The sequence below is a fragment of the Mustela nivalis genome, assembly GCF_964662115.1.
Source record: "Mustela nivalis genome assembly, chromosome: 1".
Taxonomy (NCBI): Eukaryota; Metazoa; Chordata; class Mammalia; order Carnivora; family Mustelidae; genus Mustela; species Mustela nivalis.
The window spans coordinates 105,605,161-105,624,930 of record NC_139020.1 but is presented as its reverse complement, the minus strand read 5'-3'; the positions used below and the strand labels follow the sequence as shown (position 1 = coordinate 105,624,930).

The following is a 19,770-nucleotide window of genomic DNA, read 5'->3' as shown; positions in this document are numbered from 1 at the left end:
GCCTGCCTCTCTGCTTATTGCTTACTTGTGATCTCTGTCAAATAAAAAAATACAATTTTTTAAAAAATACTGTGCAGAAGTAGGTGTTTAAAGATATTTGGTTCACTTATAGCTAAAACCTAAAAAGTTTAAGCTAGCAAAAAGCAGGGATAGCCTTTTTCCTTCCCTATTTGATTAGATCAAGGCGCCAACTCGGAAGTTCTTTTGTTCTGTTGAGGCTGAGTTGAGAGTTCTCAGGGTTGCTGAGGTCAATAGTGTCCTATGTTTTTTACTCCCTAGAACATAAGCAGCCTGAGGACATTTTTTTGTTTTGTTTACTAATATACCCCAGAACCTAAGACAAGTGCTTGGCATACAACAGGTATTTAGTGAGTGTTTGCTCAATGAATTTGGAAAGGTTTTAGGTTTAATCTTAGAAATCATCCTGTTCTCCAAAATTGGATGAAATGTCCTATATTTAATCTCCTTTCAGAACATTTGGGTGTGTATGGTTTGGGTTGTTTACAACCTATTATAGGTGAGATGTTACTCTTGTGTGAGGTGGTAAATACTACTTGATTTGCACAGCCAGGGAAAGGAGTTCCCTTGTGAGGGAGGGTATGCAATTTGGCCAACCCTCTTCTACCTTTCTCTGCTAACTGGGATTTAGAGCTATGGTAGAGATGCACTTAATTTTTCTTTTTTTTTTTTTTTAAAGATTTTATTTATTTATTTGACAGAGAGAAATTACAAGTACACTGAGAGGCAGGCAGAGAGAGAGAGAGAGAAGGAAGCAGGCTCCCTGCTGAGCAGAGAGCCCGATGCGGGACTCGATCCCAGGACCCTGAGATCATGACCTGAGCCGAAGGCAGCGGCTTAACCCACTGAGCCACCCAGGCGCCCCTAATTTTTCTTAATCATCATCATGACTATAATGAATAAGATCAAAGTGTTGTATAACTGCTGGGAATGATTCCTTCTTTTCTGAAGTAAAGTGTTGTTGGTTTATCACTCATTCCCAGACATTGAGGACTCATAGCTTCCTGCTTGAATTTTTGTGTTCATTGTGAAACAGTTTCTTCAGTAAGTCAAGACATGCTGATGTACTTCTTGTCTGAAGGGGGAAAACACCACCTTTCCATGAGTCAGGACACCCAGTCACAGGAAGTGTATGTACTGGCTCCTGTGCTAGGAGAATCTCTATATTTTTCAGTCAGCAGCCTATTGCATTGAGCTGATGAGCATAAACTAGAGTCAAAGAAATTGGCTTGGTTGAGGACCAGTCAGTGTCTTCCATAAGCACATGTTCTTGAGTTGGAAGAGAGAAGATGGGATGGGGTGGGCCAGGAAAAAGAAGCCAGCTGTCAGCAACAAGTGCTTCTGGTGAGTTTGCTGATTGCTGAGCACCTGCTGTGTTTCCAGACACCGCTTGGGCTGAGAAGGGGGAAAAAAATGAAAAAGACCCAGGTAGGAAGGAAGGAGGGGGACAGAGTTGTGTGTTCTTTGGAAAACTAAAGAAAGCAATTATTTGAAATGGGTTGAAGGGGTGCTAGAGGGATTGCATAGCTGTGGGTGACCAGGCATGTGGCTCCCTTTGCCTTTACAAAGATGATTCTGTGTCTGCCATGCACCCCACAAAGCAAACGTTTATATACTCGGATTATAACTTGTTTTGCATCGTGTTTATGGGTATCATTTATCTTGGCTCAAATTATGATGTGTAAATACGTGTTTTTACCCTGGTTAGTCTTAATTACAGATAATGAGTTAAGGGCCTTGTAAAGAGTAACTAATCACTTCTGTAGAAACACAGTTTGGTTTTGTTAACTGGAATCTTCATCACAGCAGAATTAAAAACATTAAAGAAAATCTTTTCAGTTCTTAACTCTGTTTAGATCTTAAAAAGCGGGAATTTGGTGTGCAGATTTTTGGTTCACTTTACTTTTGGTAAGACTCGGCCTTACCTCTCAAAATCTCACTGTCCTGAATCCAAATGCATGTTTGTACTTTGGCACATATAAATGTCCTAAGCTTCTCAGGACTTCATCCACGTGTCTGGGATCCACTCCACCTTTTCCCATACACCAGTCTGTATCTAAGAGAGGGTTCTCAAACTTTATCATGAGGCTTAGCACAGCCCTGGTTGAGGCCGGTGGTAACTAAGCAAAACTGCCAGGCAGATCAGTTCCCCCCTCAGGTCTTTGCAGGTGTGTCCACCTCCCAGCCCTTGCCTGGAAAGCCTGAATGTCAACCAGGAGTCAGCTGACCTGGGGAAGTGCTCGACTAGGTAAAGCCTTTATCCCTTCCCCTCCCCCCACTGCCCCAGCTAAGGGGATTTATATGTAAGCAAATTCTTTTGAGGAGCAATGAGTGAGCTGCAATGGTGCAAGTTTCCAAAATAACCCTTCCTAGAGGTAGTGTTTTTGGTCAGAGTCTCCAATGAGGTTGATACTGAGAGGGAAAGGCTAGAAGCCCATTCCTAGGACCCATTTTCCTAGAATTTGCCTGAAAGTGCACATCTTACCCAAAATTCATTGAACTGAAATCTCTACATGAAGTGTAAATTTTGCTATTGGTGAATTGACAATTCCAAAGTGACATTGTAAGAACAAAGTTTTAAATTTGCTGAACCTACACCAAAAATACAAGGCAGGGGACTCATCAACTCCTCAGTTTATTTATCTGAAAAATGGGGATAACTATGTCTACTTCCTATGGGAGTGGTAAGGCTTAAATGAGATGCTTAGTATACATGAATGTAAGTAGTAGTGGTGGTTTGGGGAAAGCTTCCTGCTAAAAACACCGTGATGGATGTTTTGGGTGAAACCTCTGAAAACTTTATGAGACTTTATTAATAAAATAACTTGAATGGGGGAAGAGATAGTGTTCAGGGAAACACATGGAGAAGTTCTGGTAACACCAGAGTTAAAACTGTTTCTTTGTCATGTCACAAAATGAATTAAGGAGGGTAATGATGGATGGGAAAGATGATACTATATCTGTAGGGAATTGTATACAAACCTTGATAAGAGTGGTCACACTTTTCCTGTAAGCATTTTTTATTTTCTTTTTAATTTCCTAAAGAAGTTATTGGCAAAGAAAAATATTGTATTCCCCAAATTATTATTTAGATTTCTTTTGGTCTTCCTTCAATTTAGATAGTTCTCCTATTTACCAATTTTCTGGTAAAAGGAACCTCTTTGCCAAAAACTGAATATGAATTAAAAAAAAGAGAGAGAAGGTTTTAGATACTTTGTTTTTAAAGAGCTGAAATATTGAATCTATGAGAAATCTGGTTATCTGCTTTGCTTAAATAGTATATGGTCATTTCAGTCTATAAACTCAAGCATGCTAATTCCTTTTTTTTTTTTTTTTTTTAAGATTTTAATTTTAAGTAATCTCTACACTCACCTTGGGGCACAAACCCACAACCCTAAGATCAAGAGCTACATGTTCTACCGACCAAGCCAGCCAGGTGCCCCCATACTGATTTCTTTTAACTGGAGATTATTTTAACCTTCCTTTTATACTTTCCAAAGGATTTGTAGAATCCTGCAATTGGAATGAAACTTAATGGTCTTTTAATGTGAATTATACTCACTATACCCCTTCCCCATAGGGGAATTACTTCACCATCTTGCCCAGGAGTGGCTGGTCTTCTCATGAACATCTAATTATCATAAGTCATCCCCTTGACTTTTCTCTTTTACCTTCTCCTTCTTTCAGCAACAATTAAGAATCCCTGGTGCTTTCCTCAAAAGGGAAATATGGAATTGTGTTAGCAACTTCTTAAAAAGTCAAGGCCTTTTTATAAGCTAGTAGATGGAGAGGGTGTAAGAGGTAACATAAGTTAAAAAGTCTTGAGCTACTGTTTTATCATATTCACTGATGTCTTTCCTGTCGCATTCAAGCAATGGATTTTCATGAGCTCCTGGCCCTAAATGTGCAGGAAGCTTGAGCATGTTAGGGCTGCTTGGGAGTTTTTGGTTTTGTGGACATGAATTTATAGAGCAAAAGAAGTTACCAGGTTTTTAACTGAAGTTCTCCTGGCTCAAAACCCTTTGCAGTAGGTCACCACAATAATATCTGATATAATCTTCTTATGATTTGGCCCATAGTAATTGATAATATTCACAAAGACTTTGATCACATAATTTTTCTTCCTAAAAAATCAGAAAACCTTTTTGTTCATTTTTAGCAATTTATATATTGAAAACATTAAGTTTTCTAATAACTGTTCTAATAGATTTATTTTAGATTTCATGGAGGCAAAGGCAGTTGTTCTTAATTTTGTAAAAAAGAAAGTAACTAGATAATTTGTTAAGTTGACCCCTAATCATTTTCTGTTTTTCTGTGCCCTGCCTGTGTGTGTGTGTGTGTGTGTGTGTGTGTACGTGTGTGTGACAGAGAGGCAGACAAAGGGGGATTTGGAGTTAGGATTTAAATGACAGTTGGCTGGAGGATTGGACTTGGCTAGCACCGGTGATTCATTTGCTTTCCAGGACCTAGATCCTGGTCCAATTTAGCACAGAATATCCCTTGTACCTACTATGCAGAAGTTTTAAGTTTAAGGTTTTTTAAAATTTTATTTAAATTCAACATATTAACATACAGTGCATTATTTGTTTCAGGGGTACAGGTCTGTGATTCATCAGTCTTATATAACACCCAGTGCTCATTACAACACATACCCTCCCCAGTGTCCATCTCCCACTTACTGCACCCCTTCATTCCCTTCCCCTCCAGCAACCCTCAGTTTGTTTCCTGTGATTAAGAGTCTTTTATGGTTTGTTTCTCTCTCTGGTTTCATGTTGTTTCATTTTCTCCTCTCTTCCCCTATGATCTTCTGCCTTGTTTTTCTTAAATTCCATTTATCAGTGAGATCATATGATAATTACCTTTCTCTGATTGACTTATTTTGCTTAGAATAAACCCTCTAGTTCCATCCACGTCGTTGCACATGGCAAGATTTCATTTCTTGATGGCTGTGTAATACTCCATTGTATGTATGCCACATCTTCCTTATCCATTCATCTCTTGATGGGCATCTGGGCTTTTTCCATAGTTTGGCTGTTGTGGACAGTGCTGCTATAAACATTGGAGTGCAGGTACCACTTCAGATGACTCCATTTGTATTTTGGGGGTAAGTACCTAGTATTGCAATTGCTGGGTCATAGGGTAGCTCTATTTTCAACTTTTTGAGGAACCTCCATACTGTTTTCCAGAGTGGCTGCACCAGCTTGCATTCCCACCAACAGTGTAGGAGGGTTTCCCTTTCTCCACATCCTTGTCAACACATGTCATTTCCTGACTTGTTAATTTTAGCCATTCTGACTGGTGTGAGGTGGTAGGTATCTCATTATGGTTTTAATTTGTATTTCCCTGCTGCCAAGTGATGTTGAGCACTTTTTATGTGTCTATTGGCCCTCTGGATGTCTTCTTTGCAGAAATGTCTGTTCATGCATTCTGCCCATTTCTTGATTGGATTAGTTGTTCTTGGGAGCTGATTTTTTAAAAAGACTTATTAATTTATTTGACAAAGAGAGAGAGATCACAAGTAGGCAGAGAGGCAGGCAGAGAGAGAGGGGGAAGCAGGCTGTCCACTGAGCAGACCCCAATGCTGCCCCACATGATATCAGGATCCTGATAGCAAGACATGAGCTGAAAGCAGAGGCTTAACCCACTAAGCCACCCAGGCACCCCTGGGATTTGATTTTGATAAGTTCTTCATAGATTTTGGATCCTAGTCCTTTTATCTGATTTGGCATTTGCAAATATCTTCTCCCATTCTGTCAGTTGTCCTTTGGTTTTGTTGACTCTTTACTTTGCTGTGCAAAAGCTTTTTATCTTGATGAAGTCCCAATTAAGTCTAAGTTTTAAACACATACTAATGAGTGCGTGGGATACAGTGGAATCTGACTGTGGCACTATCTGGTACAGCAGAGCAACACAAGAACCATGGTGGTTTTAGTCTTGGCCCTGCCACAGTCCTTGGACTTGGTTAATGTACTTGCCAGTCTTTATAGATAATGCACATTTAATGGTGCTCTAATTTCCCTCCAGAGCGAGGACTGTGTGTCATCTGATGGCATCCAGGATGTCTGTGGAAACAGATGGGACCTAGTTAGGTAGACTCCCTCATTGAACCCCAAAGGACTCTTTTGTAGGACCATCTTTACTTCCTGGATTGCCTCTCTTGCCCGCAGTTTACCTGGGGATCCTCCAGTCCCTAGACAGCCTAATTTTCAAATGGAACCTGAGAGCTCATGAGCTGCGTTCCCACAGTTTGTTAATTTTGTTCTCCATTCAAGCCATCATCATGGTCAAGGCTTGGGCTAGAGTTCCCAAGGCGCTGATTAGCTAATTACCGTATGCCTGAAAAACTCTGCCATCATCCTCTGCTCATGCAAACATGTATTTTCCTTTTTTTTTTTTTTTTTTTACCCCCAAATACAGGCAAAATGGTTCTTCAGAATCATAGGAATTCCATGACAATTGAATATGACTGTATTTCCCCACATGGTTGGCCACTTACTTTAAACTATAGATTCTACCATACAAAATAATTTCTGTTGGGTAATTGAAATTCCTAACAATGGACATCTTGTTTATCTGAAATTCACTCTGGTTGGAACTTTCTATCTCCTTTGGGCATCTACAGTACAAAGATAATAACATTCATAAAAAGTAGTCTGAGGCACTTAGATGTTGAGAAGTTCCATATACTGTCAATTAAGTCAGTAAGAATTAGATTAATTGAGGTTAAGTGTATTTGTTTTCGAGTTCTTTAAGATTTGATAGTCTAGACATGTCTACTATAGTCACTGATTAACCAGAATATAAAATCAAAGTAGCCAAGTCCCGCAGCCCGTTCCCGAGATGGCTGTACGACTGACTGTCTTCCCCCTTTCCTGGTAGTGTGGAGGCTGAGTGTCTTTCCTTTTCTCACCCAAAATCCTTGAATTTTGAGAGTGCGTAATTCTAAATTCCTAAATCCTAAAGCCACTGGGAAAGAGCCTGTGTATCTCCATTAAAGGGTACTCTCTGCTTGACTGTAGGTCTTACTTTGCTTTCAATTAAAATGAAAAAGAAAAAAATTAAAACTGTGCTTCTGACTGCGCTCTTCACTTTCGTCCGTTTATCCCCCTCGGTTGTTGGATCTCTTTATTCTCTTTAAATCTAGAGCAATCTACAGTTTGGGGATTTTTTTTTTTTAATGACATTGACATTTGAAGAGTCCAGACTAGTTGTCTTGTAGAAAATTTTACTTACATGGTTTCTTTGCATTGCTCTTCTTTCCTGTAGTATTGTTCTGTTTTTTTTTTTTTTGTTCTTGTTTTTGCTGTGGTGAAATGTACATAACAAGGTTTGCCATTTTAACCATTTTTAAGTGTGCTGTTCAGCGGCACTAAGCCCACTAGCAGTGTTGTACAACCATCACTACTATCTATTTTCATATCCCAAATAGAAACTATGTACCAATAAACAGTAACTCCCCATTTCCCCTTCCCTTAATCCACTGATCCAGATCTAATTAACCTGACCAGTATAAGTCTGAGTGGATTCTCTGAAGTTTGGAGATATATCCAAAAGATTCCTTCATGTGAAAAAGTTATAAGAAAATAAATATAAGATCCTAAAAGATCAACTTTAGTATGTGTACTGCCCAAGTGAGCACACTAACAGATTAACTTTAGTAAGCAGTGCAGAGGGATGCCAGGGTGGCTCATTTGGTTAAGCATCTGTCTTCAGCTCAGGTCCTGATCCTAGGGTCCTGGAATCAAGCCCCATGTCGGGCTCCCTGCTCAGCTGGGAGCCTGCTTCTTCCCCTACTCTCCTCCTCCCACTCTGCTCATGTTTTTTCTTACTGTCTCTCTCTCTCAAATAAATAAATAAATAAATAAATAAATAAATAAATAAAATTCTTAAAAAAACAACAACAACAACTAAAACAAACCAAAACAGGCCTGAGTTACTGTGTACGTTTGGCTTTTTAAAGCAAGGCACACTTTTATGGATTTCAGAGAGAAAAAGATCTACATTTGCTGGTTGAATCTGAGCCAGACGCTTTGTTTCTTTTTTAAAGGAAACAGGGAAAAGAACTCTTCCCTTTTCTCTTGACTACCTGGCAAAGGAGAAGTAATAAACAGTTGGCCTTCCTGGGTGGGGTCAGAGGATCCCCATGCGAGGCAGGCTACAGCCAGTAGGAGGAGTGCTTTTCCCAGCCCTGGGGGTGCCCTGTTCACCTTTTAGACTAGGCACTGGGCTCTGTGCTGGTTCAGGAGACTAGTTACCGGACAGGAGACTAGTAACCAGGAGACTGTCCTTAAGGAAATTACCTTCAGCAGAGGGTTGGTGGGGGAACATGACAGCCCCAGCAGAGAAATAATGACAGTGGAGTGAGCTGTTAGAAAAGCTGGAGTGCAGAGGAAACAGTTCTGCGTGGAGACGCCCTGGAAGCCTCTGCAGGTGTGAGCAGGGTTTGAAGGGCACGTAGAAGTCCCTCCCAGGGGAGAGAGACACGGGCATCGCAGGATACCGACACAAGAGGGCATACCATCCAGATGGTGCTGTGCAAGCTAGCAGAACTCACGGGTCCTGATCATTCCTGATCCTGAAAGATAATGGCTTGGGATAATCTTCCCAGTGACCCAAGGATCAGTTTAATTGGTTCTCCAGTAGTGATCACCAGTTCCTTTTTTAGTGCTTGCTTCTTTTTCTTCTTTTCCATAGTGAGTTAAGATTAGAGATGCCACACACTAGTTTTTTAGAGATTATTTCTCCTAGAATCCTAAACAAACATTGCAGTTGTTGAACTGATTGCTCGATGTGCATTCTTTACATGAGTTATTACAGGGAAAGATTAGTATTTTAGACCCATTTAGTTGGAATTTGGGGTAATTTGGACCAGGCCAAGTGTGATGGCTTACACATTAGGAACAGAGTTGGCTAAATAAATTAATATTCTGTGAAATAAGATTTCAAGAATGTTTAACCTAATTATGGAAGAAGTGAGCTGTTTGTTTTTGTTCTTTCCTTTTTTTCTTTCTTTTTTTTAATTTAGTAGATTCTGGTGTACTTTTCAAGAACAAATCTTATGTATTCACTAAAGCAGCCTTAGTAGGAGTTTTAATTGTTAATTTTCTAAAGCAAGTAAGATGTGAATACATTCCCATTTTATTAAAAATGTAAATGATAGAAGTAACTAAAATCAAAAGTATGTGTCCCCCCCCTTTTACCAACTGCTTCTAGCTCCTTTTTTTTATGCATTTACAAACACATACATTTAATAACAGGTAGCCTGTTTTGGGTGCTTAAAAAACAGGATCAATCTAATCTATTAGCTCTCTTCTTGCAACAACATGTCTTAGAGAGTTCCCTATGACCATGCCCATGTGTTTACCTCATTTTTTTAAAGTAATCTCTACACCCAGTGTGGGGTTCGAACTCTCAACCCAAGATCAAGAATTGGATGCTCTGCTGACTGAGCCAGCGAGGTATTCTCACTTCATTCTTTTTAACGGTCATCTAATATTCCATCTTGTGACTATCCTATGATTTATTTAATTTTTTTAAAATTTTCTCACCTTAGCATATAACCTCCCCAATGTCCATCACTCAGCCACCCCATTCTTCTATCCCATCTCCACTCCAGCAACCCTCAGTTTGTTTCCTGAGATTAAGAGTCTCTTATGGGAAAAAAAAAAAAAAAAAGTCTCCTATGTTTGTCTCCCTCTCTGGTTTCATCTTGTTTCATTTCCCCCACCCTTGCCCTATGATCCTATGTCTTGTTTCTCAAATTCCTCATATCAGTGAGATCATATGAGAATTGTCTTTCTCTGATTTACTTATTTCGCTTAGCATAATACCCTCTAGTTCCATCCACATCATTGCAAATGGCAAGATTTCAGGGTTTTTTTGATGGCTGCATGGTATTCCATTTTAATATTTATATATCACATCTACTTTATCCATTCATTGCTTGATGGACATCTGGACTCTTTCTGTTGGCTATTTTGGATAGTGCTACTATAAACATTGGGGTACATGTGCCCCTTCAGATCACATTTGTATCGTTGGGGTAAGTACCTAGTAGTGTAGTTGCTAGGTCATAGGGTAGCTCTATTTTCAACTTTTTGAGGAACCTCCATGCTGTTTTCCAGAGTGGTGCTTGCATTTCCAACAACAGTGTAGGAGGATTCCCCTTTCTCTGCATCCTCACCAACACCTGTTGTTTCCTGACTGCTTGATTTTAGCCATTCTGACTGGTGTGAGGTGGTATCTCACTGTGGTTTTGATTTGTATTTCCTTGATGCTAAGTGCTCTTGAGCACTTTTTCATGTGTCTGTTGGCCATTTGGATCTCTTCTATGCAGAAATGTCTGTTCATGTGTTTTGCTCATCCCATGATTTATTTATTCCTTGCCCTGTTGGTGGATATTCAAATTGTTTGCAGTCTTTGTCATAACAAACAATGCTATTGTAGCTGTCTTTTTTCAAATCTTTGTGTTCATGCATGAGTTTCTTCCAATAAGACTTATACAACTAAATTCTTGGTTAGCATTTAGAGTCAATGTTTATATTTGGAGATAACAAAAAAATTTTTTTTAAGAAAAATTCAATTTCTTGCAAATTCTGATGCTTTTTCTATAAGTAGTTAGACTTGTGACATCCTCTGTGGAGCAATCCATGTAGTCACTACTGGGTTGGTGTCAGCAGTTTTATTATGAACTATTGCCAAGGGCAGTGTCAGAAAAGAGGCTTCATAGCGTAGAGATAGAAATGAACTCTTGGTTCCTTTTCCTCCTTCCTACCCAGATACAAGATTAGGGGTTCTATAGACTGGCTTGTATTGTCATTTAAGCAGCCCTATAGAAAGCATGAATGCATTCTCATTTTAAAAAAATAAGGCAGAAGTACTCTGTAGGCTCTAGAACATAGGGATGCCCTCCCCCACCTCCCCGCATTTAAAAACAATCTGAGATTGTTTTGTTTGCTTCCATATTTCCTCTCTCTTTTCCTCTCTGCATGAATTGTAACATTGTTTTCAGGGGCTACTGCCCAGATTAAAGCCATGCAAAAACATATGTTATTACTATTTGTTACCTCTGACACCAGAAAGAAAGAAAAATAATGGATACTTTGGCCATCACATCCCTTCTCTTAAAACCCCTCCCAAATGGATATTTAGTAGAATCGAATGTCAAGTCTATCCATGAAAATGACCTCTCTAATATTTAAATGCTGATTTGTGGGACACCTAGTGGCTTAATCGTTAAGCACCAACCTTCTGCACAAGGTCATGATCCCAGGATCCTGGAATAGAGTGCCAAGATCACTCTCCCACTCCCCCTGCTTGTGTTTTTTTTGTTTTTTGGGGTTCTCTCTCTCTCTCTCTCTCTCTCTCTCTCTATCTCTACCAAATAAATAAGTAAAACCTTTAAAAATAAATAAATAAGTGCTGATTTGTATTCTTTTCAGGATCTAACATGTTCTTAAAAGGTAGAAAAATCCGTGGGTTACCTGAGTGGCTCAGTGGTTTAAGCCTCTGCCTTCTGCTCAGGTCATGATCTCAGAGTCCTGGGATGGAGCCCCATATCAGGGTCTCTGCTCAGCAGGGAGCCTTCTTCCCTTTCTGTCTCTGCCTGCCTCTCTGCCTACTTGTGATCTCTGTCAAATAAATAAATAGAATCTTTTTTTTAAAAAAAGGTAGAAAAATTCTTATCCTTCTATTTCTATTCTTTTCTCTAATTTTAATGTTTACATAAAAACAAGAAACAGTCGAAATCACTTAAAGTTATCAGACCAGCAGGATGTCCCAGAAAAACAGAAAAATCCTCTGACTAGAAAGGCAGAAGTCCCAACAGTCCATCAGCAGGGGATGGGTTAAAGCACTTTGGTACATCCAGGTAGGAGAGAATAGAATGAGGAAAAATAGTTGCTCTCTCCCAACATCCCAACATGGGAAGATCAGCAGGATATTACTGTTAAGGTGAAAAAAACAACATGCAGAGAGTTTGTAGGATATGCAAGTATTTCTGTAAGAGAAAAGGAGAAATAAGAATTTATATTTGTATTTGCGTTTATTTGCATGAAGAAACGGAAGGATACACAAGTAATAAGTAAAAGTATTTGCTTCTGGTGAGGGAAGGGGGTGCGTGGGAGTAAGTCTTTTCCTAGTCTGCCTTTTTATAGTGTTCTAATTTTTGGATTATTACTATATTATTTAACTATAAAAGTAATTTTTGAGAGGAAGTTTTGCCTTATTAGGTACAGGGTGAGCTAAATCTGATCTTGGTGAAGCCCACTCTACATGTGACTTGACCTGTCGTGTTTGAGCCTAGATACCTTTTGGGGTGGGGTCTGTTGCAGGGCCGTATGTTTTGGGGAGGAAGGTCGTAAATTCTGTAGTTAGAATCTCTATGACAATTTAAGTTCTAACCACTTTGGCAAGAAGTTGAAAAGGCATGTCTGCGTTTAAACTGTTCCTTTGGCATATTCAGACTTGTTGGGCTTATTCTTCACTTTTTCCCCCCAACTAATTGACACCCTTAAAACATGATGCTCCTGAGTCACAGCAGGAATCTCCTGCCACGGCCTCCGGCCTCTGTAGGCCCCCTGAAAAGATGAACTCAGACTCTGGTCTTAAGCCTCTTTTTATTGCTTGTTGAAGTCTGTGTCCTAGAGAGAGCGCTACAGTTTGAGCTTTTGTTTTTACAGGAGCAGAAAAATTCAGATCCGAAACATCCCTCCTCACCTGCAGTGGGAGGTAAGCCGTGTCACCTGTGTGTTTACCGTATTTACCGTCTCCCTGCTCTCTGCCCTCACCTTGCTTTTTAATAGGCCAGCAAAACCTCTCCCCACCTGTTAGTTCCCTGAGGAATTAGAGGTCCTCAAGGTCTTTCCCACAAGGCCACTGGGTCCTCTCTCTCCCTTTTTCAGTACCCTTATGTATGTGATCTGTCATAGCACTAGGTTTGTGTTTGTCCTTCTCGTGGTGCAAGATGTATGCTTTGAGCCCTCCTGCTCTGTCTTCTCGAGCACCAGGCACCGACAAACTGAAACAAAATGTGTATCTGGCTGGTGATTTTTATCTCATGATTTTGTGAACGATTTTTGCCTTTCCAAATTATGATTTGGGGAAAAAAATAAAATCAGTGGGAACTCAGTAAAAATAGAAGGTTGTTAGTTTGAGTAGGTTTTTCTTTTTAATTAGTTTTGCTATGAGTAGTGAGTAAGATACAGTTTCATAGTTGTAAAACTTTTTATAAAATAGCAACGTTAAAATCAGGAAGATAAAATTCAAAGAGTGGCTTGCATTATTTAAAAAAAAAAACTGCCCAAATGTTTATTTCCAACTCAAAATCAAAACAGCCATGAAGGAAACAATGTTTTGTCTAATATTTTTATTACTTAAACACTAATCTTTATTATGAAATATTTCAAACATATATATCCTATTGCTTTGTAAAAATTAGGAGATTCCATATGTTATATGTTAATTTAAAAATAAATAAATAAATAGATAGATAGATAAGGAGATTCCCTAGAGAGAGACAGAAGGAAGAATGGTTAAAACTTTCAAGGACAAGTGAGCCTTGTATTTTATTCTGCTTTTCATTTCAAAAGCAGTATGTTCCAACTGTCATGATGAATGGGATTGTTAATAGTTACTAAGACTGAAATTCTGCTATGTCACCTCAGTGAAAAGATTACTTAAGAGTCAATAAGCAGGGGTGCCTGGGTGGCTCAGTCATTAAGAGTCTGCCTTCGGCTCAGGTCATGATCCCAGGGTCTTGGGATCAAGTCCCACATCAGGTGCCCTGCTCTGTGGGAACCCTGCTTCTCCTCCCACTTCCCCTGCTTGTGTTCCCTCTCTCGCTGTGTCTCTCTGTCAAATAAATAAATAAAATCTTAAAAAAAAAAAAAAGTCAATAAGCAAATGCAAGTACCATGTATTTATTCAGTTCTGTTTTGTTGGAAGACCTGAAATATCAATTTAATTAGATTATTGCCATAACTGTCCTTGTTTTGTTTTAGTTCATTTGCTGGAAGTTATCACTATACCTTTTTTTTTCTGTGTGTGTGAATATGATCTTGTCTTCCCATTCTGACATTGAAGCTCTCTTTCTTTCTTTTTTCAGGTGCTGGATGGACTTTTGGCTCAGTATGGGACAGTGGAGAATGTAGAACAAGGTAATAAGTGAGGAAATTAGCCTATTGAATTTTGATAGGGATTATTATCTGTTATTTCTTATAGGCTGGGCCAGCTCCAAGGAGAAATAGTAAATTCAAATTCCTTTGGAACAAGCTTCCTCTTATATGAGAGATATTCAGATCTTTTTATCCATACCTATATAATTTATTTTTTCAAGGACTAGGATTTTCAGGTTGTTTTTTTAATATTCTGCTAATGTGCTGAAGCAGTAGGCAAACACTGTCAGGCCAGGGTAAGCTTAATTCACTTGGAAGTAATTGAATTTATGCTCTTACAGTTTTCCTCTTCCTGGCTGAGAACAACGGATCCCCAATGTCTCAGTGATTCTCGAGGAATAGGACTCCTACACCAGAATCCCCCACAGTGCTTATGAAAATGCAGACTCTTGGGGCTCACCATAGACCTAGAAAGTAAAACTCTTAGGGGCAAGAGTTCATGAATCTTTATTTTAAACAAGCACCACCAAGTTATTTTTGTGTATACTCAAGTTTGAGAGCCACAGGCTTAGGAACAGTGTTGGAAATCCACAGAAAATAGATACTCTTCTTTCTACCATTCTCATCTCATCTAAAACATGAAATGCTATGATTTTAAAAAGAAAAAAAAAGGTACATTTTTAACCCACTGAGCCACCCAGGTGCCCCCGAAAAAAAGGTACATTTTTAAAGAAGCTGGTGTCTTATATGGTTCTTTAAGTGTCCCAGAAAAGTAGATTCCAGGCTTCTGATGTGACAGAAAGATTATTTTTCTTGTCATAAAGATTATTTTTCCTTTGGCCTAAAAAGCAGGATGTGAATTCAGTCATTTACTGACTATGGGCCCTTGGAAAAGTCACTTACCCTCCCTGACTCAGTTTCCACCTGTACAAAATTTCTATCCCTTCCATTTCACTGAGTAGTTGTGGCACCCAAAGAGAATATAAATATATGGAGTCCTATATGATCTCAAGGGATTGTTGAGGTTCACTTGAAAATCATCACAGAGAACCCATTTTTTTATATGCAATCTGCTCTATCTGCCACTATAATAATCATTTTAAAGTAGTAAGTACTCAGATGTTCTCCATTCCATGAATATTAAAAATATTATTCTTCAATTTCATGCTGCTGACTGCCCACACCCAAAGGTGAAGGGAAAGAGCTCAGAAAGAAGATACGATTTAGAAGGATTCTCTTTCTCAATTCTTGGTATTTCCCTCAACATGGAAAAGAAGACACTCTAATAAGGATTGGATGTGGTAGGCAAGACAGCCTCACAGACATGAACATGTAAAAGTTACTAGCTAAGGCCATGTTATAAATTCAGGACAATGCCAGGCAAGGAAGAATTATTCCAGGTCCCTGGGGGAGTTTACAATTCCTAGCACACCTGTGCCCCAGAGACCACCCAGTTTCTGGCTGCCTCACAACTACAGGATGGAAGTGTTGGGCTTTTGTTTTGTTTTGTTTCATAGGTGACTCCTGATTCAGCAGGGAAACATTTTCAGTAGAGTTTTAAGAAACTTTTTAGAGCTTTTATGTCCAGTAAAATAAATTATTTGAATGGAGCTCAGTTCTTTTTTTTTTTTTTTTTTAATTTTATTTATTTATTTGACAGAGAGAAATTACAAGTACACTGAGAGGCAGGCAGAGAGAGAGAGAAGGAAGCAGGCTCCCTGCTGAGCAGAGAGCCAGATGCGGGACTCGATCCCAGGACCCTGAGATCATGACCTGAGCCGAAGGCAGAGGCTTAACCCACTGAGCCACCCAGGCGCCCCAGAGCTCAGTTCTTTCCAGAATCACAGAACTGTCTGATTTTCTGAAGACAAGTGTCTTTGAATAACAGAGAATATGACTAAGAAGTGAGAACAAAATCTGAGAATCTGAGAATCCTAGTGGATAGATTTATTTAGGAGGTTCAAACCCAGCCCTTTCTCCCTTTGTGGGAGTCTAGAGCACTAGAAGGCAGCAAATAGGAACCCTGTGTACATTCTGTGTGTCAGCACTGAGAGAGGACAGTTACGGGCTGCTCACCCCCTGTTTGGCACTGGGAGGACTTCTCTGGGTAAGTGTGAATTAGAGGCAGCAAGAACACTCCTGGGCAGAACCAGGCTGGGCTCAGCATTTATGACATGTAAATCTCAGTGGCAGCTCCTTCCCGAGGAGGGTGCATCCCTTCCTTGGGAAGGCTGCAGCGACTTTGAAGTAACTGGAAAACCAGTATTTTTAACCATGGTCTTCAACCTCTTTGAGAGTCTTACGGAAATTACAAGCCTGAGAGATTCCTATAGCCACACCTTTGAGTCTTGAGTAGGGGTGGGGTGTGAGTTTATGAAATTCCTGAAGCTCTAACAGGGATCCAGGATTAGGAATTTCTGCGCTACAGGGTTTTAGTATTCCTTTGGAAAGCAGCTTTATCATGGTTTTCTTGAATTACCATTAACTTCCTGTTGTTGTTAACTTCAAGCCTCTCAATAGCTTAAATGTTTAAAGGAAGGATCTGATTTAGTCATGGCTACTAGTTAGAGGAAGACCAGGATTTAGGGGGTTAACTTTACTGGCTTGGACTGGGAAAGTTTTATCTTGCCTTCTGAGTTTATTTTTAACTCCTAACTTTAGAAGAAGAGGCAAGCAATTAGGAGCCAAGATAAGCCAGCTCACAAGAGTTTGGTATTAGCCACTCTTAGAGTTTGTGTTCTTTCCTTCAGCCAAGTGAGTTATAATTGTCAGCTTTCTTTGTTTATTATACACAGTTATGAGATTTAACTCACAAAGTCATGGAACTCAGTCAAAGGGAAACAGAAATATTATTAATTCAACTTTAGGAATGAATGAAGAATTAAAATACTTGCTTATTATTGTATATATATGCCCAGTTATTTAAAAATAAATGCAGACATAACAATTAAAACTCATACCTTGCTGGTAGTACAGTAAATTGACATAAACTTCTAGGAAAATAATCTGAAAATATGCATTAGGCATTATGTTCTGTTACCCAGTTATTTTTCTTCTGTGATTTTATCCTAAAAAAGTAATTCAGAAGAGAACACAGATCAGATGGTGTTTGCAGTAAAGGTAATTTTTAGCAATACTACTTAGAATAGCAGGTATTGGGAATAACCCATATGTCAACAAATGAAGAATGGTTAGGCAAAAATCATGGCACATTTACTTGCTAAAATTTTACGTAACCTTAAAAATGAAAAATACAAATATGTGCATAGACATAGGCACATGCAATAGTATTTATAAGTGAAACTATAGCTTTGAGTTGTATATACAATTGATAACAAATGTGTATCTACAGTTGATTAATATGAATGCACACGAATAAAGATAGAGATTCGAATGATTGGAGTTAGGGTGATGAGTTTTTTTTGTGCATTCTTCTCTAAAGTCTGTTTACGTTGAGCCAGAGGGTGACAGCTTTTTTTCTATGACAGTATAGTTTTTGCTTCTTTCCTAGTCAACACAGACACAGAAACTGCCGTTGTCAACGTCACATATGCAACAAGAGAAGAAGCAAAAATGTAAGTGGATTTGGGCTACTTTCCTTTTAAATTTGGGGACGGTTGTCTTTGATTCCCAAAAGATGCAAATGTTTGACACAGCAAAGGAGCCCCAGGGCATCTTGCTCCCTTTGACAAGTCAGTGGAGCAGGGCATTTGTACTGGGATGTCTGTTGGTGGGTGGTATGGAGACTTTATCTTGAAAAATGTTGAGCCTTGGCATCAAAACCGAGGTGGATGCTGTGTCTTGACGTGGTCAGGAACAGAGACACCAGGTCTGTGAAACCGTGTTCCTCAGATTCCGCTTTGCCAACCACTGAGAGCTGTTTTACCTGGAGCTTCCCCGTGCACTGTGAGGAAGAAGCACAAACCTATTTCTGCCCACATTTGGTGAAGAGATTAACATCCATTTTTCCTCTGTATCATATTAAAAAATGGGGATCCACTTTGATGACACCAACAGCAGGGAGAATTGTCCGGGAGTGGTTAGTCAAAAATCACCTGGTTTGGGTTCTCTTTTCCTAACTTCCATTTACTTCCTAGTCCCCATTCATGACTACATTGCTTCAGTGATAGTTTGTTTTGCAGTTGGCAAAGAATGGTCATGGGATTGAATTTTTAACAACAACAGAACAAAACAAAACAAAGCCAAGTTCCTTTCTGTAGAAGGTCCTTAAAGTGAAATGCCTGTCAGGTCATTGTAACTAGAATTATGGTCAGACATGGTCCTGTTTCATGGATGTGGCATAACATTGGTTGTACACCCCAAAATTATAGTTTTATTTATTTTTCAAGGTGTCAACACACATGAGGACATATTTAACCCATCCTCATACCACTAGTCTTAAAAAAAAGTTAAATTTGGATTGAAAAAGGCAATAGATCACTTGCTGTGATCTATTACTTTAGCCACACATAGATAAGCAGGATGCATACCAGCAACTCACCATCATAGCTTGTGTCCAGCTGCCACTTAGCCAGGGCTGCCATAGACAATATGACTTTGTTGCTTTTATTGAATTCAAAGGTACTGCTTTGTAATAAATTCACAAACCCCTAAACATTAACCTAGTAGAATAAGGTTATTGTTTTCACATGCTGTAAAAAATTTGTGAAAAAATTGTTCCACTTCCTGTATAATTATAAAAATGCAGTAGTGGGATGTTGTGTATTTCCTATCAAATTAATCAATATAATAATAATAATAATAATTTTCAGTAATACTTTTTGTTTTCGAGGACTCAAGGAAACAAACGGTCTCTTAGCTGCTGCGGGATAGTAAGTGTTGAAACCTTTCCAGAAGCACACTGGGCAGTAGTTAACAATTAGACTTCTGCATATACTCTCTGACCCAGCAATAACAATAGGAGTCTGTTCTGCGTGCAGTTGGAGTTGCAGAAATGCCCATGGCAACACTGTACATAATAATAAAAGATTGGACATATATACATAGATAACCTATGTATCTGTATCTAACAATAGGGAATGAGTTGCAAAAACGATGACAAGTCAGTAAAATGTTAAACAGCCAGTAAAAACTAAATTACAGGGAGGCCTGGATGGCTCAGTTGGTTAAGCCTCTGCCTTTTGACTCGGGGCAGGATCCCAGGGTTCTGGAATGAGTCCCACATCGGGCTCCTTGCTCAGCGGGGAGCCTGGTTCTCTCTCTGCCTGCTCTTCCCTCTGCTTGTACTCTCTCACACAAATAAATAAAATCTTTAACAAACAATAAAAAAACAACTAAATTACAGGACATTTAATGACTTGGAAAACAATTAGAGTATTAACTCTTTTTTAAAGATTAGAAAATAGTATACACACTATTAATCCATGTTATAAATTTTAATATTTAAGAAAAGAAAGATACAGGGTGGACTAGAATTTTTTTTCTCATTTGTGCATATCTATTTCTGAATTTTCAATAATAAATATGTATTATGATCAAAATGAGAAAAAAATGACTCCTAATCTTATACCAATATTTATAAAGCGTTTTTGATGAGGGGGATACAGCCTTGGGTGGTGAAAAAAGGCAGAATGCATAGTTGTATATCAAGTGGGACCAGGCCTGTACGTTATAGTTA

General features: G+C 39.0%; 1 protein-coding gene across 1 annotated transcript in view; it reads left to right on the top strand.

Annotated features, from left to right (window-relative positions):
* IGF2BP2 (insulin like growth factor 2 mRNA binding protein 2) overlaps window positions 1-19,770 on the top strand; it is a 159,862-nt gene that overhangs the window by 101,873 nt on the left and 38,219 nt on the right. The window contains exons 3-5 of the mRNA XM_082721730.1: window positions 12,699-12,747; window positions 14,123-14,174; window positions 17,644-17,707. Coding sequence (XP_082577856.1) covers window positions 12,699-12,747; window positions 14,123-14,174; window positions 17,644-17,707 — 165 coding nt within the window. The remainder of the gene's footprint in view (window positions 1-12,698; window positions 12,748-14,122; window positions 14,175-17,643; window positions 17,708-19,770) is intronic.